General features: G+C 40.0%; 1 protein-coding gene and 1 pseudogene across 1 annotated transcript; both read left to right on the top strand.

Moving 5' to 3' along the window:
- Positions 1–20,760, top strand: part of LOC126074056 (olfactory receptor 7G2-like) — a 678,546-nt pseudogene that overhangs the window by 217,111 nt on the left and 440,675 nt on the right.
- On the top strand, positions 615–1,553 carry LOC126071046 (olfactory receptor 7G2-like). Its single transcript, XM_049875350.1, has one exon. The coding sequence runs from the start codon at positions 615–617 to the stop codon at positions 1,551–1,553; it is 939 nt and encodes a 312-aa protein (XP_049731307.1).

Genomic DNA, 20,760 nt, shown 5'->3' with positions numbered 1-20,760 from the left:
CAGTTCAAAACTATGTCATTTTATGTTGAGATGCTGAGTGTAGGTCCCAGGGAAGGGACTTGTCCAAAAGACTCTGGCTTCTCAGGGTGTTAGCTGCTTCTTAGATGGTTTTCTGTAGAACGAACACTAAACGCTAGTTGCCCTCTTCCCCTTTTTTTATAAACGTGAAAAGTCTCTTCGGATACCTTTTAGTTAATGGAGAAAACAAGTACTAATGTGGATCTTTCATAAAAGTGAAGTGGGATAAAGTGAACTTTCGAAAAGCTGGGGATACATTTGTTTCTGTTGCCCAGTTCTGACCTCTTGGAAAAGAGGTCGTGTCCAAGACAGACTCATCACCTGCCTCCCAGTCTGTTTTTTCCAAATTACCAAATATTTAAAATGAACAAAAATAGTGTAATAAAAAAAGACCACCCCTTCATCCTTTTCCAAAATAAATAAATATTGACACTCTGCTATATCAGCTTCTTTTTTTTTTTTTAAACTAAATAACATGCACACATATGGCTCTACCTTTGTATTCCCCTCCATTCTTCTCATTCTCATCCCAAGATGGTGTTTGCTGACATTTGATTGTAAGTCACCTCATCTTTTCCATTAGATTCATCGACAATATGGAACCTAGAAACCAAACAGGTGTTTCAGAATTCCTTCTCCTGGCACTGACAGAGGATCCCAAAGTGCAGCCTTTCCTCTTCAGCCTGTTCCTGTCCATATATCTGGTCACTGTCCTGGGAAACCTACTCATCATCCTGGCTGTCAGCTCGGACCCCCACCTCCACATCCCCATGTACTTCTTTCTTTCCAATCTCTCCTTTACTGACATCTGTCTCAGCACCACCACGATCCCAAAGATGCTGGTGAACCTTCAAGCACAGAGTCAGAGCATCACTTATGCAGGATGCCTCATCCAGGTCTGCTTTGTCCTGATTTTTGCTAGTTTGGAAAGTTTTCTCCTTTCAGTAATGGCTTATGACTGCTATGTGGCCATTTGTCACCCACTGAGATACATGGTCATCATGAACACCCGCTTCTGTGGCCTGCTGATTCTAGTCTCCTTGCTCGTTAGCATTGTGGATGCCCTGCTCCACAGTCTGATGTCGTTGAGACTGTCCTTCTGCACAGACCTGGAAATGCTTTACGTATTTTGTGAAGTTTTTCAGGTCATCAAAGTTGCCCGTTCTGAAATCCTCATCAATAACATCATCTTATATTTTGCAGCTAGCATACTGGGTGTTGTTCCCTTCTCTGGAATCATTTTCTCATACACTCAAATTGTCTCCTCCATTTTGAGAATGCCATCAGCAGGTGGAAAGTATAAAGCTTTTCCTACCTGTGGGTCTCACCTCTCAGTTGTTTCCTTATTCTACGGGACAGCTTTTGGTGCATGTATAAGTACGACATTCACACACTCTTCTTGGAAGACTGCAGTAGCTTCAGTGATATATACCATGGTAACTCCCATGATGAATCCCTTCATCTACAGCCTGAGAAACAGGGACATGAAAGGAGCCACGAGGAACCTTATCAGGTCCACAATTGCTTTTCAGTGATTATATTATCTGCTTTGGTTTTGGATTTCTAGATTGCGTCAAAGTGACAAAGTACTCTTGAGCCAGAATGCCTGACTTTTCCATTACCATATTCTTCTAAAATGAAGAGATAACATAATGGCTAAGTGTAATTAAACTTGGGGCTGAAATCTGACTTCACTCTTTGTGTAGCTCTGTGCTGTTTGACAAATTATTTCAACTCTCTAAAATCAATTTCCTTAGTCAGGTTCCACAGAAGCAGAGCCTGAGGTAGGTTTTGTTATAGTGATTTTGGGGAAACATTCTCAGAAGAACGAATGAGAAAGTGGATCGGGCTGGTGAAGGATGTAAGCAAGCCATAACTTCAGCTTTATCCATTGATAGATTCATGTGAATGGCACCCCGGGGTTAGTCTCACTGAGTGACAAGGCATCTGACCTTTCATGCCCCAATTTAGAAATTATTACGACTGTCACTGGTAAGCTGCATGTGCCCCTGGTGTCATCAACATTCACCACATTCAACTTGATCCTGTATAAAATTGGCTGATTAGATTATTGCTGTGGCTTCAGGTGACTGTGAGATAATTGAAACTTATCACCGAGGAAGGCTTTGGTTTTATGAAGAAAACAACAACCCTAACTGTAAATACTCAAACAATAAAGAGAGTTATCTTTCATTACAAGGACATCAGGGATTGGAAATGCATAGAAACAGGACAGTAGGACTTCATTCATTTCCCCACGAGGTGCCTTCATCCTAGGAATGGTCACCCTCATGGTCACAGATGGCTGCGACAGAGTCACGTGTCATAGCCAGACATCATGCTGAGATACAAAGCTGACTCTTCATGGACCTATTGTGAATAAAGAACCTATTGTTAATACACCTTTCCATAGAATCATACAAAAGACATCTCCTCCCATCTGATTGCTGAGAATAGCATCATATATCCCTTTCTAATCAAACTTCCGTTTGCTGTTGTTGTTGTTCTTAGGTGCCGTTCCGTCGGTTCTGACCCATAGCTATCCTACACACTACAGAATGAAACACTGCCTGGTCTTGAGCCATCCTTACAATCTTTGTAACGCTTAAGCTCATTGTTGCAGCCATTGGGTCAATCCACCTCATTGAAGGTCTTCCTCTTTTCTGCTGACCCTGTATTTTGCCAAGTATGACATCCGTCTCCAGGGACTGATCCCTCCTGACAACATTTCCGAAGTATTTAAGATGCAGTCTCACTACCCTTGCATCTAAGGAGCATCCTGGCTCTAATTCTTCCAAGACAGATTTCTTCATTCTTTTGGCGGTCCATGATATATTCAATATTCTTCACCAACGCCATAATTCAAAGGTGTAAATTCTTCTTTGGTCTTCCTTATTCATTGTCCAGCTTTCACATGCATATGATGCGATTGAAAATACCACGGCTTGGGTCAGGCACTCCTTAGTCTTCAAGGTGATATCTTTACTTTTCAACATTTTGAAAAGGCCCTTTGCAGCAGATTTGCCCAATGCAATGTGTCTTTTGATTTCTTGGCTGCTGCTTCCATGGCTGTTGATTGTGGATCCAAGTAAAATGAAATCCTTGACAACTTCAATCTTTTCTCTGTTTATCATAATGTTGCTCGCTGGTCCAGGTGTGAGGATTTTTGTTTTCTTTACGTTTAGGTGGAATCCATACTGAAGGCTGTGGTCTTTGATCTTCATTAGTAAGTGCTTCAAGTCCTTTTCACTTTCAGCAAGGAAGGTTGTGTCATCTGCATAATGCAGGTTGTTAATGAGTCTTCCTCCAATCCTGATGCCCTGTTCTTCTTCATATAGTCCAGCTTCTCGGATTATTTGCTCAGCATACAGATTGAATAGGTATGGTGAAGGAATAGAAGCCTGACTCACAAATTTCTTGACTTTAAACAAATCAATACCCCTTGTTCTGTCCAAACAACTGCCTCTTGATCTATGTAAAAGTCCCTCATGAGCACAATTAAGTCTTCTGGAATTCCCATTCTTCGTGATGTTATGCATAATTTGTTATGATCCACACAGTCCAATGTCTTCGCATAGTCAATAAAACACAGGTAAACATCCTTCTGGTATTCTCTGATTTCAGCCAGATCCATCTGACATCAGCAATGACATCCCTGTTTCCACGTCCTCTTCTGAAACTGGCCTGAATTTCTGGCAGTTCCTTGTCGATATACTGCTGCAGCTATTTTTGAATGATCTTCAGCAAAATTTTGCTTGCATGTGATATTAATGATATGGCTCTATAATTTCCACATTCAGTTGGATCACCTTTATAGGCATAAATATGGATCTCTTCCAGTCAGTTGGCCGGGAAGCTGTCTTCCATATTTCTTGGCATAGATAAGTGAGCACCTCCAGTGCTGCATCTGTTTGTTGAAACAAATCAATTGATATTCCATCAATTCCTGGAGCCTTGTTTTTCACCAATGCCTTCAAAGCAGCTTGGACTTCTTCTTTCAGTACCATCGGTTCCTGATCATATGCTACCTCTTGAAATGGTTGCAAGTTGACTTATTCTTTTTGGTATAATGACTCTGTGTATTCTTTCCATCTTCTTTTGATGCTTCCCCTGTCATTTAATATTTTCCGCATAGAATCCTTCACTATTGCAACACAGGCTTGATTTTTTTTCTTCAGTTCTTTCAGCTTGAGAAATGCCGAGGATGTTCTTCCCATTTGGTTTTCTATCTCCAACTCTTTGCACACATCATTATAATACTTTGTCTTCTCGAGCTGCCCTTTGAAATCTTCTGTTCAGTTCTTTTACTTCATCACTTCTTCCTTTTGCTTTAGCTGCTCGACGTTCATGAGCAAGTTTCAGAGCCTCCTCTGACATCCATCTTGGTCTTTTCTTTCTTTCCTGTCTTTTCAATGACCTCTAACTTTCTTCATGTATGATGTCCTTGATGTCATGCTACAACTCATCTGGTCTCCGGTTACTAGTGTTCAACGTGTCAAGTCTATTCTTGAGGTGTTCTCTAAATTCAGGTGGGATATGCTGAAGATCTGTCAGTTTGTCACACTGTAGGGCCTTGCATGCTGCTGTGATGCTGGAAGCTACGCCGCTAGTATTCAGGTTCCAGCAGAATCACCCATAGAAGACAGGTTTGAGCTGAGCTTCCAGACTAAGACAGACTAGGAAGAAGGGTCCAGCAGTCTACTTCTGAAAAGAATTAGCCAGTGAAAACCTTAAGAATAGCAGCGGAACATTGTCTGATATATTGCTGGAAGATGAGCCCCCCAGGCTGAAGACACTCAAAGGGAGACTAGGGAAGAGCTGCCTCCTGAAAGTAGAGTCGACCTTAATGATGTGGATGGAGTTAAGTTTTCGGGACCTTCATTTGCTGATGTGGCACAACTCAAAATGAGAAGAAACAGCTGCAAACACCCATTAAAAATTGGGGCCTGGAATGTATGAAGTATGAATCTAGGAAAATTTGAAATCTTCAAAAATGAAATGGAATGCATAAACATTGATATCCTAGGCGTTAGTGAGCTGAAATGGACTGGTATCGGCCGTTTTGAATTGGACAATCATATAGTCCACTATGCTGGGAATGACAACTTGAAGAGGGATGGTGTTGCATTCATCATGAAAAAGAAAATTACAAGATCTACCCTGAAGTACAACGCTGTCAGTGTTAGGAAAATATCCATGCACCTACAAGGAAGACCAGTTAATGTGACTATTATTCAAATCTACAGTCCAACCACTAAGGCCAAACAGGAAGAAATTGAAGATTTTTGTCAGCTGCTGCAGTCTGAAATTGATCAAACATGCAATCAGGATGATAATTACTGGTGATTGGAACACGAAAGTTGAAAACAAAGAAAAAGGATTGCTAGCTGGAAAATATGGACTTGCTGATAGAAAAATGCCAGAGATCGAAGGATAGAATTTTACGAGACCAATGACTTCTGCATTGCAAATACCTTCTTTCACCAATATAAATGGCTACTATACACATGGACCTCGCCAGATGGAACACACAGGAATCAAATTGACTACATCTGTGGAAAGAGACAATGGAAAAACTCAATATCATCGGTCAAAACAAAGCCAGGGGGCCGACTGTGGAACAGACTGTCAATTGCTCATATGTAAGTTCAAGCTGAAACTGAAGAAAATCAGAGCAAGTCTACAAGAGCCAAAATATAACCTTGAGTATATCCCACCTGATTTTAGACACCATCTCAAGAATAGATTTGACGTGTTGAACACTAGTGATATTAAATTTCTGTTTGGGGGAAAATAATTGCTCTGAGAGCCTTAGACTGACCATGTAGAGTATATTTTCTGTTGGGAAGTTAATTCCTATACCTACTACAAGCACTTAATACAATGCCTGGCACATAATACTCAAAAAAAAATTAACTGGGACCATTGTCTTCTATATGTTGCCACAATTAATAAAAAATAAAAAACCAAACCAGTTGCTACAGAGCCAATTCTGACTCATAGTGACCCTACAGAACAGAGTAGAATTGCCCCAAAGGGTTTCCAAGGAGCAGCTGGTGGATATGAACTGTCGGCCTTTTGGTTCGTAGCCAAGATCTTAACAACTGTGCCACCAAGACTTCAAATTTACAAGGCTTATATATTCCTTGCTCTCACATATTTTCACTACTTTCTTCAGCAGTTTTATTAGTTTACCAGTATTATAATATCTATTAATAGGTTTGAAAATCAAAGGAATAATTACCGAGTAGGCAGGGTAGAGCTGGCAATCTTTTTTGGAGCCATATTTGCTTTGATCCTTATTCATTGATTTTTTTTCTTTTTTTTTTTTTTAATTTTAATTGTGCTTTAAGTGAAAGTTTACAAATCAAGTCAGTCTCACACAAAAACTTGTATACGCCTTGCTACATACTCCCAATTCCTCTCCTGCAAATGAGACAGTCTGCTCCCTCCCTCCACTCTCTTTTTTCGTGTCCATTTTCCCAACTTCTAACTCCTTCTACCCCCTCATCTCCCCTCCAGGCAGGAGATGCCAACGTAGTGTCCACCTGATCCAAGAAGCTCACTCCTCACTAGCATCCCTCTCCAACACATTGTCCAGTCTAATCTCTGTCTGAAGAGTTGGCTTTGGGAATGGTTCCTGTCCTGAGCCAAAAGAAGGTCTGGGGTCCATGACCACCGGGGTCCTTCTAGTCTCAGTCAGACCATTAAGTCTGGTCTTATGAGAATTTGAGATCTGCATTCCACTGCTCTTCTGCTCCATCAGGGGTTCTCTGTTGAGTTCCCTGTCAGGGCAGTCATTGGTTGTAGCTGGGCACCATCTAGTTCTTCTGGTCTTAGGGAAAGATTTTGATTCTTTAGTTTGGGGAGTTGTAGAAGCAGTCATGGTCTGCTTCTTCATGTGGTTTGATATCAACTGCTGTCTCCAAGCCATCACTAAGATATTGTAGTGATTTATTCTATATTTGCTCACTGAGTCTTATCTTGTTTTGTTTTCTTTCAATATACGTAGATGGGCTACTAGATTGTGCTGTCTTGAGTGTTGTAGCCCTTGAATCACTTATGTCCTATTACCAGCTGGTTTGGGCTGTTACCAGATATATAAGCCTGAGTCCATTCACTATTCTTGAGTAGAATCTGATTTTGGGTCATCAAGTGTGTGGTGCAGACTGTCACCTATCCACCTAGAGGAGTAGTGGTGATAGTTGTGTGCACCAGATTCTAGTAGCAGCTGAGGTTCACACTCCAGGGGGGGTCAGGATGCTGACACGCTTCCCCCAAGTGTCAGTGAGGTAGGTGTGTCTCTATTCCTAAAGCACTTTGGTGGGTGGGCTCTGCAGCTGTACCTTAGGGCCCCAATGCAAGTACCTCTAGAGATTGGTAGGTGTCACCCTCCTTAGACCCCTAAGGCAGGAGGTTAGGTGTCAGGGGGGAGCTTCAGCCCTCGGTTCCCTGTTGTGGGTCAGTGAGGGCTCTGTTGAATACGCAGATATCAGACCTGGGAAACTTGTCTTTCCAGTAATCCGCTAAAACAATTACAGTCAGATCCCTATCAGAATTGCTTTTGCATTATATTACCCACCTTGTTCCCTGTAGGGATGAAAGCCCAAGACTGTGGATCTCATCTGCTTGGCTGGAGCTATTTCTGTATTTTTAGTCCAATTTTGGGAAGTCAGGGAAGGATTTTTGGTCCCTGGGTTTTTTGTAGTTGCTTCTCTCAGGCCAGGAGAATGGGTTAGGAAAAGACCAAAAAAAAAAAAAAACTGCAGAGCACTTCACTCTCTGGCTCAGGAAATTCCAATGTTAATGAAGCTCCTGGGAAGGGGAGGGGAGGGATCAGACAAATAGGAGAGAGTAGCACCCCAGAATATAGACAAAGTTTCTTATCTTGTTTGGTGATGACTCTTTTATCTGAGATTCCTGAAGGATGTGTAGCCTGTATGCGTTGGCTGGGTCGAGATTGCCTGTGAGGGCCAGGCCCACGTCCTGTGCTTGTGCTGTCTCAGAAGCCATGGTCAGTTCCTCTGCTCCCAGTCCAAAGCCCAGCACCAAGGTTCCCCGGCTGGGACGCCTCACTCCAGGTTCCAAAACCAGTTGCTGCCTCCCGGTGACTTCTCCTCCTGTCAGCCGCGTCGCTGTGCTGCCTGCGTGCACTGGCTGGGCTTCCCCAGAGGTCAATTCTGGGGGCTAGGCCTGCGTCCGATGTTTGTGCCGTCTCAGGATGCTGTGCTCAGCTTCCCTGTGTCCAGTCCAAAGCATGGCACCAAGGTTTTCTGAGTGGGAGGCTGGCTCCAGGCTCCGAAAGCAGTCGTTGCTTCTCCGTGGTTGTTCATTCTCAGTCTCTGTCACTCAGGTCAACTCTTTAGATCTGTGTTTGATGGTCAGGGTTCGTAGATTGTCGTATGTGACCGATTCACTTGTTTTTCCGAGTCTTTGCTGCAAGAGGGATCCAAGGTAGCTTCTACCCAGTCAGCCATCTTGGCCCCGCCTCGATAATTGAATCTTATTAGAAGGCTTTGCTTCTAATAAGAAAATATAAATCTTGACTCTAAGATACATAAACAATAGAGTTAACTTTCATTACAAGAACTTCAGAGATAGAGAATACAAAAAAAAAAAGAATTTTTTTATTCTTCCATAAGGTGACTTCAACAATGTACCTTCATCCTAGGAATGGTTACCTCGTGGCCAGGAATGGCTGCCACAGACTTAGGCATCATATCCAGTTATAATGATCAATCACACAAGGTCACTATTTCTTCCTGAACCTGTTGTTAATTGTCATTTTTAGGTGCTTTCGAGTAGGTTCTAACTCAAACCAATCCTATATACAACAGAATGAAACACTGTCCAGTCTTGCACCTTTCTCACAATCTTTGCTATTGTTCAGCCATCTTTAAACCTACTGTGTCAATCCAACTTATTGAGGGTCTTCCTCTCTTTTACTCACTGCCTACTTGACCAAGCATGATGTCCTTCTCCAGTGACTGGTTACTCCTGATAACATGTCCAAAGTACGTCAGACAAAGTCTCTCCATACTTCCTTATAGGGAGCATTCTGAGTGTGCTTCTTCCAAAACAGATTTGTTTGTTCTCCTGGCAGTCCATGGTATATCCACTATTCTTCCCCAGCACTATAAATCAAAGGCATCAACTCTTCCTTGGTCTTCCTTATTCATTTTCCAGCTTTTGCATGCATATGAGGAGATTGAAAATGCCGTGGCTTAGGTCTGGTGCACCTAAACCCACAAAGTGACATCCTTGGTTTTTTAACACTTTAAAGAGGTCTTTTGCAGGAGATTTCCTGATCGCTGCTTCCATAGGCATTGATTGTGGATCCCACTAAAATGAAATCCTCGGCAAATTCCATCCTTCCTCTGTTTATCATGATGTTTCTTATTGGTCCAGTTGTGAGGAGTTTTTCTTTATGTTGACATGCAATCCATACTGGGCTGTGGTCTTTGACCTTCATCAGTAAGTGCTTCAAGTTCTTTTTGCTTTCAGCAAGCAAGGTTGTATCATCTATATGCTACAGGTTGCTCATGAGTTTTCCTCCACTCCTGATGTCACATTCTTCTTGATATAGTCCAGCTTCTTGGATTATTTGCTCAGCATACAGATTGAATAAGTATGGTGAAAGAGTACAGCCTTGATCCACATCTTTCCTGACTTTCAGCCAAACAACATGCCATTGTTCTGTTTGAATGACTGCCTTTTGGTTTATGTACAGATTCTGTCCACATGAGCACCATTAAGTGTTCTGGAAATCCCATTCTTCTCAATGTTATCCATAATTTGTTATGATCCACACAATTGAATTCCTTTGCATAGTCAATAAAACAAAGGTAAACATCTTCCTGGCATTCTATACTTTCAGCCAAGATCCATCTGACATCAGCAACAAGATCCCTTGTTGCATGACCTCTTCTGAATGGGGCTTGAATTACTGAGAGTTCCCTGTGGAGGTACTACTGCAACTGCTTTTGAATTATCTTCAGCAAAATTTTACTAGGGGGTGATATTAATGATATTGTTTGGTAATTTCCACATTCTGTTGGATCATCTTTCTTTGGAATGGGCACAAATATGGAGCTCTTCCAGTCAGTTGGTCAGGTAGCTGTCTTCCAAATTTCTTGGCATAGACAAGTGAACACCTTCACCACTGCGTCCCTTTGTTGAAACATCTCAACTGGTATTCTGTCAACTCCTGGAGCCTTGTTTGTCTCCAATGCCTTCGGTGTACCTTGGACTTTTCCCTTCAAGGCCAATTGTTCTTTAGGATATGGTACCTCCTGAAATGTATGAATGTCAAGCAATTCTTTTTGGTACACTGACTGCGTGTATCCTTTCTATCTTCTTTTAATGCTTCCTGGGACCTTCAATATTTTGACTATAGAATCCTTAAAATTGCATTTTTTCTTCAGTTTTTTCAGCTTGAGAAATCCTGAGATATGCTGAGAAATTGTTTTTGGTTTTCTAACTCCACATCTTTACACATTTCATTATAGTAGTTTGCTTTATCTTCTCAACCCCCCCACCTTTGAAATCTTCTGTTCAGCTCTTTTACTTCATCATTTCTTCCATTTTGTTTAGCTGCTCTAACTTCAGAAACAAGTTTCAGAGTCTCTTCTGACATCCATTTTGGTCTTTTCTTTTTTTTCTTGTCTTTTTAATGTCCTTTTGTTTTCTTCATGTGTGATATCCTTGACGACATTCCACAATTTGCCTGGTCTTTGGTCATAAGTGTTCAATGTGTCAAATCTATTCTTGAGATGGTTTCTAAATTCAGGTGGGATATACTGAAGACTGTTTTTTGCCTCTCATGGACTTGCTCTAATTTTCTACACCTTCAACTTGATCTTGTTATGAACAACTGATGGTCTATTCCACAGTCATCCCCTGGCCTTGTTCTGACTGATGATGTTGAGCTTTTCCATCTTCTCTTTCCACAGATGTAGTCGATTTGATTCCTGTGTATTTCATCTGGTGACGTCCACGTGTATGGTAGCCATTTATGTTGTTGAAAAAAGGCATTTGCCGTGAACAAGTCATTGGTCTTGCAAAATTCTATCATATGATCTCTGGCATTGTTTCTATCACCAAGCCATATTTTCCAACTACCAATCTTTCCTCTTTGTTTCCAACTTTTGCATTCCACTCACCACTAATGATCAATGCATCTTTATTGCATGTTTGATCAATTTTAGATGCAGAAGTTGGTAAAGATCTTCAATTTCTTCATCTTTGGGATTAATGGTTGGTGTGTAAACATGAATAAGAGTTGTATTAACTGATCTTCCTTGTACATTTATGGATATTATCCTGTCACTGACAGCATCGTACTTCAGAATAGTTCTTGAAATTTTTCTTTTTTCTGAAGAATGTGACACTATTCTTCGTCATTTTGTCATTCCCAGTATGGTGTATCATATGAAAGTCCTATTCAAAATGGCCAATATCAGTCCATTTTAGCTCACTAATACCTAGTGAGCTAGTGACCACAGCTTTCAGTATGGATTACACCTCAATATAAAGAAAACAAAAATCCTCACTACTGGATCAATAAGGAACATTATGATAAAGGGAGAAAAGATTGAAGTTGTCAAGGATTTCATTTTACTTGGATCCAAAGTCAACACCCATGGAAGCAGCAGTCCAGAAATCAAAAGATGCATCGCATTAGGCAAATTGGCTGCTAAATACCTCTTTGAAGTATTGAAAAGCAAAGATGTCACCTTGAAGACTAAGGAGTACCTGACCCAAGCCATGGTATTTTCATTCACCTCATATTCGTTTGAAAGCTGGACAATGAATGAAGGAGACAAGAACTGATGACATTGAACTATGGTGTTGGTGAAGAATATTGAATATACAATGGACTGCCAAAAGAACAAACAAGTCTGTTTTGGAAGAAGTACAGCCAGAATGCCCCTTAGAAGCAGGGATGCAAAGACAAAGTCTCACATACTTTGGATGTGTTATCAGGAGTGATCAATCCGTGGAGAAGTACATCATGCTTGGTGAAGTATAGGGTCAGCAACCTGATGGATTGACACAGTGGCTAAGCAATGGGCTCCAGCATAACAATGATTGTGGGGATGGTGCAGGACCAGTCAGTGTTTCTTACTGTTGTACATGGGGTTACTATGAGCCAGAACCAACTCGAGGGCACCTAATAACAACAATAATACCTAGGATATAGATCTTTATGCATTTCTTTTTTGATGACTTCCCATTTTCCTATGTTCATACATCACGTATTCCAAGTTCTGATTATTAATGGATGTTTGCAGATGTTTCCAGATGTTTCTTTTCATTTTGCATTGTGCCACATGAGCAAATGAAGGTCCTGAAAATTTGAGTCCATTAAGATTGACTCTAATTTGAGGAAGCAACTCTTCCCTAGTCATATTTCAAGTGTCTCCGAACCTGAGGGGTTCAGCTTCCGGCACTATATCAGACAATGTTCCATTGCTATTCATAAGGTTTTCACTTGCCAATTTTTTCAGAAGTAGATAACCAGGTCCTTTTTCCTAGTCTGTTTTTGACTGGAAGCTTCCCTAAACTTGTTCACCATGAGTGACCCCACTGCTATTTGAAATAGGAATGGCATAGCTTCCAGCATCAAAGGAACACAGAAACCAACCACAGTATGACAAACTGACAGATGAGTGGTGTCTTTTGCTAATAGAGGGTCACTATTTTTTTATGAGTCAGAATTGATTTGATGGCAACAGAATTTTTTAATTAATATATTCTTTCTATGGAGTCATACCAAAAATACTCATCCCATTCCATCACAAATAATAGGTTCCTATATTCCTTCCTAGTGAAATTTCTGGTATTGTGAAAAATAATTACTATGAGAGCCTTAGACTGACTACTTAGAGTATATTTTCTGTGGAGAAGTCAATCCTGCTAACCACTACAACTGCTGAATACAATGTTTGGTGCGTAATATACAATAAAATTTAACTAGGGTCATTGTGTTCTATATCTTGTCATCATTTGTAAAACTTGTAATTCTTTGCTTTCCTGTATTTCTACCACTTGTTTCAGCAGTTTTATTGGTTTACATTTGTCATAATATGTATCACCAGCTTTTACTAGTCTTAGTGAAATAATCAATAGGCAAGGCTGGTAATCTTTCAGTCACCTTATTTGTCTGATTCCTTTTCACTGATTTACTGATAAGAAGGTGTCTGTCTGGACACAATAGAACTTCCCAGATAGAATGGGAGAAAAATATAGAACAAAACTCAAATTTGTCAAAAAAAGATCAGACTTACTGGACTGATAGAGACTGGAGGAACCCTTGTGATAATTGCCCTAAGTCATCCTTTTAATCTGCAACTGAAGTCACTCCCAGAGGTCACCTTTAAGTCAAACAATAGATTGGCCTATAAAATGAACAATAACATTCATGAGGAAAGTGCTTCTTGGAACAATCAAGTATAAGAGGCCAAATGGGCAACATTTGCCCAAAAGCAAAGATAAAAAGGCAAGGAGGGGCAGGGAAACTGGAGCAATGGAAACGGGAAAGCATGGTAGAAATAAGAGGAATGCTGTCACACTGTGGGGTTAGCAACCAGGGTCACAGAACAATTTGTGTGTAAATTGTTGGAAGGAAAACTATTTGCTGTGTACACTAAATTGATCGGAAAAAAAAAAAAAAGTTTGTCTTAGTTATCTAGTGCTGCTATAACAGAAATACCACAAGTGGATGGTTTTCACAAACAAATTATTTTCTCAAAATTTAGGAGGCTAGAAGTCTGAATTCAGGTGCTGGCTGTAAGGGAAAGCTTTCTCTCTGTCAGCTCTGTATCAACATCCTTGTCTTTTCCACTTGTTTCCTGGTTCCTTAGAGATCTCCATGTGGATTGGCATCAATCTTTCCCAATCTCTGCTCTACTTACTTGTTTAATCTCCTTCATATTTCAAGAGATTGACTCAAAATATTCCCTACGCTAATCCTGCCTCATTAGCATAACAAAGGCAATCCATTCCCAAAAGGGACTATAACCACAATCATAACCCAATGCCTTTGAGTCAATTCTGACTAATAGAGATGCCATAGGACAGGGTAGAACTGCTCCATAGGGTTTCCGAAGAACAGCTGGTGGATATGAAATGCTGATCCTTCGGTTAGCAGCAGAGCTCCTAACCACTGTGCCACCAGGGCTCCGACCACAGGCATGGAGGTTAGGATTTTCAAGACATATTTGTGGGGGACATGATTCAATTCATAACAGAGGGTATATGGGTTTTTTGTTTGTTTACTTTTCCCCTTATTCAATTTATCTTACATTTTTTTCTTTGTAATTTCTGGTCGTATTCACACAGAGAAATACAATTAAGTAAAGTGAATTGAGTCAGTGAGGTTTTAAGGGGAAGGTTGCACTGTAACAATTCGCATATATAATTTTTAATGTGATCCATTAGGGTAAAAATTTATCTGTGGAAATGGACTTTATTTTGAGGAAGATGTGTTCAGTATAAAACACGATGGGAGAAAAGCAAAGTTGGCAGGACTAGGGAGGTCATCTTTCCACAAGTAAAAACAAAAGCAGGACATGCAGTCAAAATCATCTCCGTGGTGTGGGGGTGACAACCGTGTAGGTCTTATAGGACCATCAGTAGAGTTTCTGGAAAGCCTTCTGTCCTGGTCATCACCGATTGTGTTCAACATCACACTGGGAAGGTGGCCTCTAACATAGCACACCAGCTGTCTTCTCGTGCAGAACAGCCTCCATTTATGTCCCCAGAGCACCTGTAAAGATAAGTCACCTAAGGCCTTTATTCATACTGGTGGTTTGTTTCCAAAAGTCACCTCAGAACTAGTGACTTCGATCTCTGGGGAGATATCCAAAAGATAACAACAACAACAACAACAAAAACCCAAAGCCATTGTCATTGAGTCGATTCTGACTCATAGGGACCCTACAGGATGGGGTAGAACTGCCCCATAGAGTTTTCCAGGACTGCCTGGTGGGTTCAAACTGCTGACCTTTTGGTTAGCAGCCATAGCACTTAACCACTACTCCACCAGGGTTTCCTCAAAAGAAATGCATTCTAAAAAACACTTTGTGAGGTTTTGAGGCATGGTGAAGTCTGAGAAGCCTGACTTTAATTTTTCTTTTTTTTGTTTCTTCCTTAAATGAAGGCTAACAGAACAAACTAGCTTCTCATTAGTTAGTACACTTATTGTTTTTGATGTTGGTTAACAAAACCATGACAAGTCAACATTCTCTTTTCTTGACCTTGGGTTCCGTATTACCAGCTGTCCTGTCCCCTCCTGCCTTCTAGTCCTTACCCCTGGGCTGCTGTGCCCCTTCAGTCTCATTTTGCTTTATGGGCCTGTCTAATCTTTGGATGAAGGGTGAACTTCAGGAGTGACTTCATAACTAAGCTAAAAGGGTGTCCCGAGGCCATACTCTCGAGGTTTCTCCAGTCTCTGTCAGGCCAGTAAGCTTGGTCTTTTGTGTGTGTGTGTGTGAGTTGAAATTTTGCTCTACATTTTTCTCTAGCTCTGTCCAGGACCCTCTATTGTGATTCCTGTCAGAGCAGTCAGTGGTGGTAGCCAGGCATCACCTAGTTGTACTGGATTCAGTCTGGTGAAAGCTGTGGTAGTTGTGATCCATCAGTCTTTTGGACTAATCTTTCCCTCGTTTCTTTAGTTTTCTTCATTCTCCCTTTTTCCCATTGGGGTGAGACCAGTGGAGTATCTTAGATGGCAGCTCACAGGCTTCTAAGATTCCAGACACTACTCACTAAAGTAGAATGTAGAACATTGTCTTTATAAACTGTTATGTCAATTGAGCTAGACGTTTCCTGAAACCATGGTCCCCACAGCCCTCAGCTCAGCAATTTGGTCCCTCAGGGAGTTTGGATGTGTCTCTGAAGCTTGTTTCCATGACCTTGCCTTGTACAAGCTGTGCTGGCTACCCCAGTATTGTGTACTGTCTTACCCTTCACCAAAGTTATCACTTATCTATTGTCCATTTAGTGTTTTTCCATCCCCACCCATCCTTTCCCTCATAATTATCAAAGATTGTCTTTGTGTGTGTGTGTACACCTTTTCATGAATTTTTATAGTAGTGGCTTCACACAAATATTTGACCATTTGTGATTGACTTATTTTACTCGGCATGATGCCTTCCAGATTCATCCATGTTGTGAGATGATTTGCAGATTCATCATTGTTCTTTATCATTGCATATTATATAACATAGTTTGTTTATCCATTCATCTCTTGATGGGCATTGAGGTTGTTTCCATCTTTTTGCTATTGTGAACAGTGTTGCAATGAACATGGCTATTCATATGTCTATTTGTGTGACTACTCCTATTTCGCTAGCATATATTCCTAGGAATAGCATTGCTGGATCATATGGTATTTTTATTTCTAGGTTTCTAAGGAAGTGCCATATCCTTTACCAAAATGGTTGTACAATTTTGCATTTCCACCAGCAGTGCATAAGAGTTCCAATCTCCCTGCAACCTTTCCAACATTTATTTTCTGTTTTTTGATTCATGCCAGTAATTTCGGGGTGAGGTGGTATCTCATTGTGGTTTTGATTTGCATTTCTCTAACTGCTAGTGTCCCCACCTCTCTGTCAGTTTGTTGTACTTGGGGGCTGAAGTTATTCCGTGGTTCTGGAAGCTATCCCACAGATATTCACATACCAGCAGGATTACCCACGGCAGACAGGTTTCAGCTGAGCTTCCAGACTAATCAGACTAGGAAGGAGGACCTGGAAGTCTATGTCTGAAAAGATTTAGCCACTGAAAACCTTATGAATAGCAGCAGAACATTATTTGATATAGTGCCAGGAGATGAGCAAATCAGGTTGGAAGGCACTAAAAATACAACTAGGGGAGAGCTGCCTCCTCAAAGCAGAGTCGGCTTTAATGACATGGATGGAGTCAAGTTTTCAGGACCTTCATTTGCTCATGATCCACACTGAGAGATATTATAATCAAACTGTTGAAAACCAAAGGAAAGAGAGAACCTTGAAAACAGCAAGGGAAATGACTCATCACACACAATGGATCCTCAAGAAAATTAATTGAAATCATGGAGACCTAAAAGCAGTGGGATGACATATGTAAGGTGCAGAAAGAAAGAAAAAAAAAAATGTCAACCAAGAATTCTATAACTTCCAAAACTGTCCTTCACAAGCGAGGGTGAAATTAATATACCCAGGTAAACAAAAGCATAGTGAGTTGGTTACCACTAGACCAGACTTCCCTTATAAGAATTGCTGAAGGCAGTCCTTCAGGCTAACATGAAAGAACACTCGATAGTAATGTGAAGCTGTATAAAGAAATAAAGATCTTCAGTATAGGCAACTATAGGTGCAAATACAAAAGCTAACATTGTTGTAATTTAGGTTTGTACCTCTACTTTTTATGTCATACAAATATTTGTAATTTTTGTTACTGGAGACACAATGGATAAAGATGTAATTTGTGAGAACAAAATTTAAGGCAGAGAGAAAGAGCTACATAGAACCAAAGTTTTTGTATAATACTGAAGTAGGGAATAACTTAATTTCAATTGTTATAAATCCAGGATGTTAAATATGATCCCCATGGTAACCAAAAAGAAAACATCTAAAAAATATACCCAAAAAGAAATGAGAAGGGAAACTACACAATGACAGAATTGAAGGGAGAAATAGTTCTACAATCACAGCGGAAATTTTAATATTCCATTTTAAATAATGGACAGAGTATCTCGATAAAAGTTCAGTAAGAAAAAGTGAAGATCTGAACAACAGTATAAAACAACGAACCTCACAGACATGTATCGAACAGTTCATGCAAAAGCGTCATAAACATTCTTCTCTTGTGCATATGGATCATTTGACAAGATAGACCATATAATAATTCACAAAAAAGCCACAATATATTCTAAAAGACTGAAATTATAAACTACATCTTCTTTGACCATAATACAATGAAACTAAAAAATCCGTAACAGAAAGAAAATGAGGAATTCCTTAAATACATAGAAACGAAATGACACATTATTAAATAACTGATAGGCGATAAAAAGAAACACAAGGGAAATTATAAATACTTAAACCAAAAAAAAAAAAAAAAAAAAAAAAACCGTTGCCATCAAGTCAACTCTGACTCGTAGCGACCCTATAGGACAGGGTAGAACTGCCCCACACAGTTTCCAAGGAGCATCTGGTGGATTTGAACTGCCAACCTATAGGTTAGCAGCTGTAGCACTTAACCACTATACCATCACAAAACTTTCCAAAATTTAGGGGATGGAGTGAAGGCAGGCCTCAGAGGGAAATTTATAGTAGTAAATGCCTAAATTACGAGAGAGAAATTTCAAATCAATAAACTAACATTACACTTAAAGAAATAGAAAAATCATAAACTAAGATCAATGGCATCAATAGGACAGAAATAAAGACTAGAGTGGAGAAAAATGGAATAGAGAAATAATTGAGAGAAGCAAACATGCAAGAATTGTTTTTTTTTAAAGATCAGTAAAATTGGTAAACCTTTAGCTAGACTGACCAAAGAAGAGGCAAATAACTGAAATCAGAAATGATTATGGAGACACTACTATCGATCATATAGAAATAAAAACTATAAGAGAACAGTATGAAGAATTGTATGCCAACTAAATAATCTAGATAAAATGGCATATTCTCAAAAATATACAAATTACCTAAATTAAATAGAAAGAAACAGAAAATTTCTACAGAACAATAACGAAGAGATTGAATCAACATCATCCCAACCATGAAAACACCAGGACCTGATGGCTTCACTGCCGAATTCTACCAAGCATTTAAAGAAGAATTCACATCAATCCCTCTCAAACTCCTTTAAAAATAGAAAAGGCGGGAACACTTCCTAACTCATCCTATGAAACAAGTTATTACTCTGATACCAAAGCCAGTACAGATATGAGAGGAAAAAAAGAAAAAACAGACCAATGTGTCCCCCATGAAAAGAGACACAAAAATACCCAACAAATTCAATAGCATAGTAAAAGAATTATACACCGTAACCAAGTGCAGTTTATCCCAGAATGCAAAGATGGTAAATATAAACTAACGTCCCACAAAATGTTGTTGTTAGGTGCTGTTGAGTCAGTTTGGACTCACAGCGACCCTATCTACAACAGAAGGAAACACTGCTGGGTCGTGCAGCATCCTCACAATCGTTGTTATACTTGAGCCCATTGTTGCAGCCACTGTGTCAATTCATCTTGTTGAGAGTCTTCCTCTTTTTTGTTGACCCTCTACTTTACCAAGCATGATGTCCTCCTCCAGGAATTGGTCCCTCCTGATAAAGTGTCTGAAGTACGTGAGACGCGGTCTTGCCATCCTTGTTTCTAAGGAGCATTTCAAGACAGATTTGTTGGTTCTTTTGGCAGTCCATGGTATATTCAATATTCTTCGCCAACACCACAATTTTAAGGCATCACTTCTTCTTCGATCTCCCCTATTCATCGTCCAGCTTTCTCATGTGTATGAGGCAACTGAAAACACCATGGCTTCAGTCAGGCACGCCTTAGTCTCCAAGGTGACATCTTTGCTTTTCAACACTTTAAAGAGGTCTTTTGTAGCTGATTTGCCCATGCAATGTGTCTTTTGATTTCTTGACTGCTGCTTCCGTGGGTGTTGGGAAAAAAAAAAAAATTCTTGACAAATTCAATATTTTCTCCATTTATCACGATGTTGCTTAGTGGTCCAGTTGTGAGGATTTTTGTTTTCTTTCTGTTGAGGTGTAATCCATACTGAAGGCTGTGGTCTTTGATCTTCATTAGTGAGTGCTTCAAGTCCTCTTCACTTTCAGCAAGCAAGGTTGTGTCATCTGCAAAATGCAGATTGTTAATGAGTCTTCCTCCAACACTGATCCCCTGTTCTTCTTCATATAGTCCAGCTTCTCGGATTATTTGCTCAGCATACAGATTGAGTAAGTGTGGTGAAAGGATACAACCCTGGCACATACCTTTCCTGACTTTAAACCACATATTATCCCCTTGTTCAGTCTGAAGAACTGCCTTTTGATCTATGTATAGGTTCCTCATGAGCAAAATTAAGTGTTCTGGAATTCCCCTTCAAAATGTTATCCATAAATTGCTATGATCCACACAGTCGAATGCCTTTGCATAGTCAGTAAAACACAGATAAACATCTTTCTGGTATTCTCTGATTTCAGCCAGGATCCATCTGACATGAGCAATGATATCCCTGGTACTACGTCCTCTTCTGAATCTGGCTTGAAGTTCTGGCAGTTCCCTGTAGAAATACTGTCGCAGCTACTTTTGAATGATCTTCAGCAAAATTTTACTTGCGTGTGATATTAATGAATACAGACACAAAAATACTCAACAGAAGACATATTAGAAAACCCAATCCAACAGCATATTAAAAGAATTACACACCATAATCAAGGGGGGTTTATCCCAGAATGCAAGAGTGGATAAATATTAGAAAATCAATGTAATACACCAAACCAATAACACAAAGAAAAAACAAACAAAAAAAACATGATCATCTCAACAGATAAAGCAAAAGTATTTCACAAAATCCAACACAGTTTTATAATTAGAACACTCAGCGTACTAGAATCAAAGGGAAACTTGTTAACTTAATAAGCATTCGTGAAAATCCCACAGCTCACATCATATTCAACGGTGAAAGAATGAAAGCTTTCTCCATATAATCAAGAACAAGAAAATGACACCTGTTTTCACCACTG

Source organism: Elephas maximus, chromosome 3 (assembly GCF_024166365.1).
Source record: "Elephas maximus indicus isolate mEleMax1 chromosome 3, mEleMax1 primary haplotype, whole genome shotgun sequence".
Taxonomy (NCBI): domain Eukaryota; kingdom Metazoa; phylum Chordata; class Mammalia; order Proboscidea; family Elephantidae; genus Elephas; species Elephas maximus.
This window is presented reverse-complemented; position numbering and strand designations above follow the sequence as displayed.

Coding starts and splice junctions, on each gene's coding strand:
- LOC126071046 (XM_049875350.1), top strand. CDS start 615: ATGGAACCTAGAAACCAAACAGGTGTTTCAGAATTCCTTCTCCTGGCA.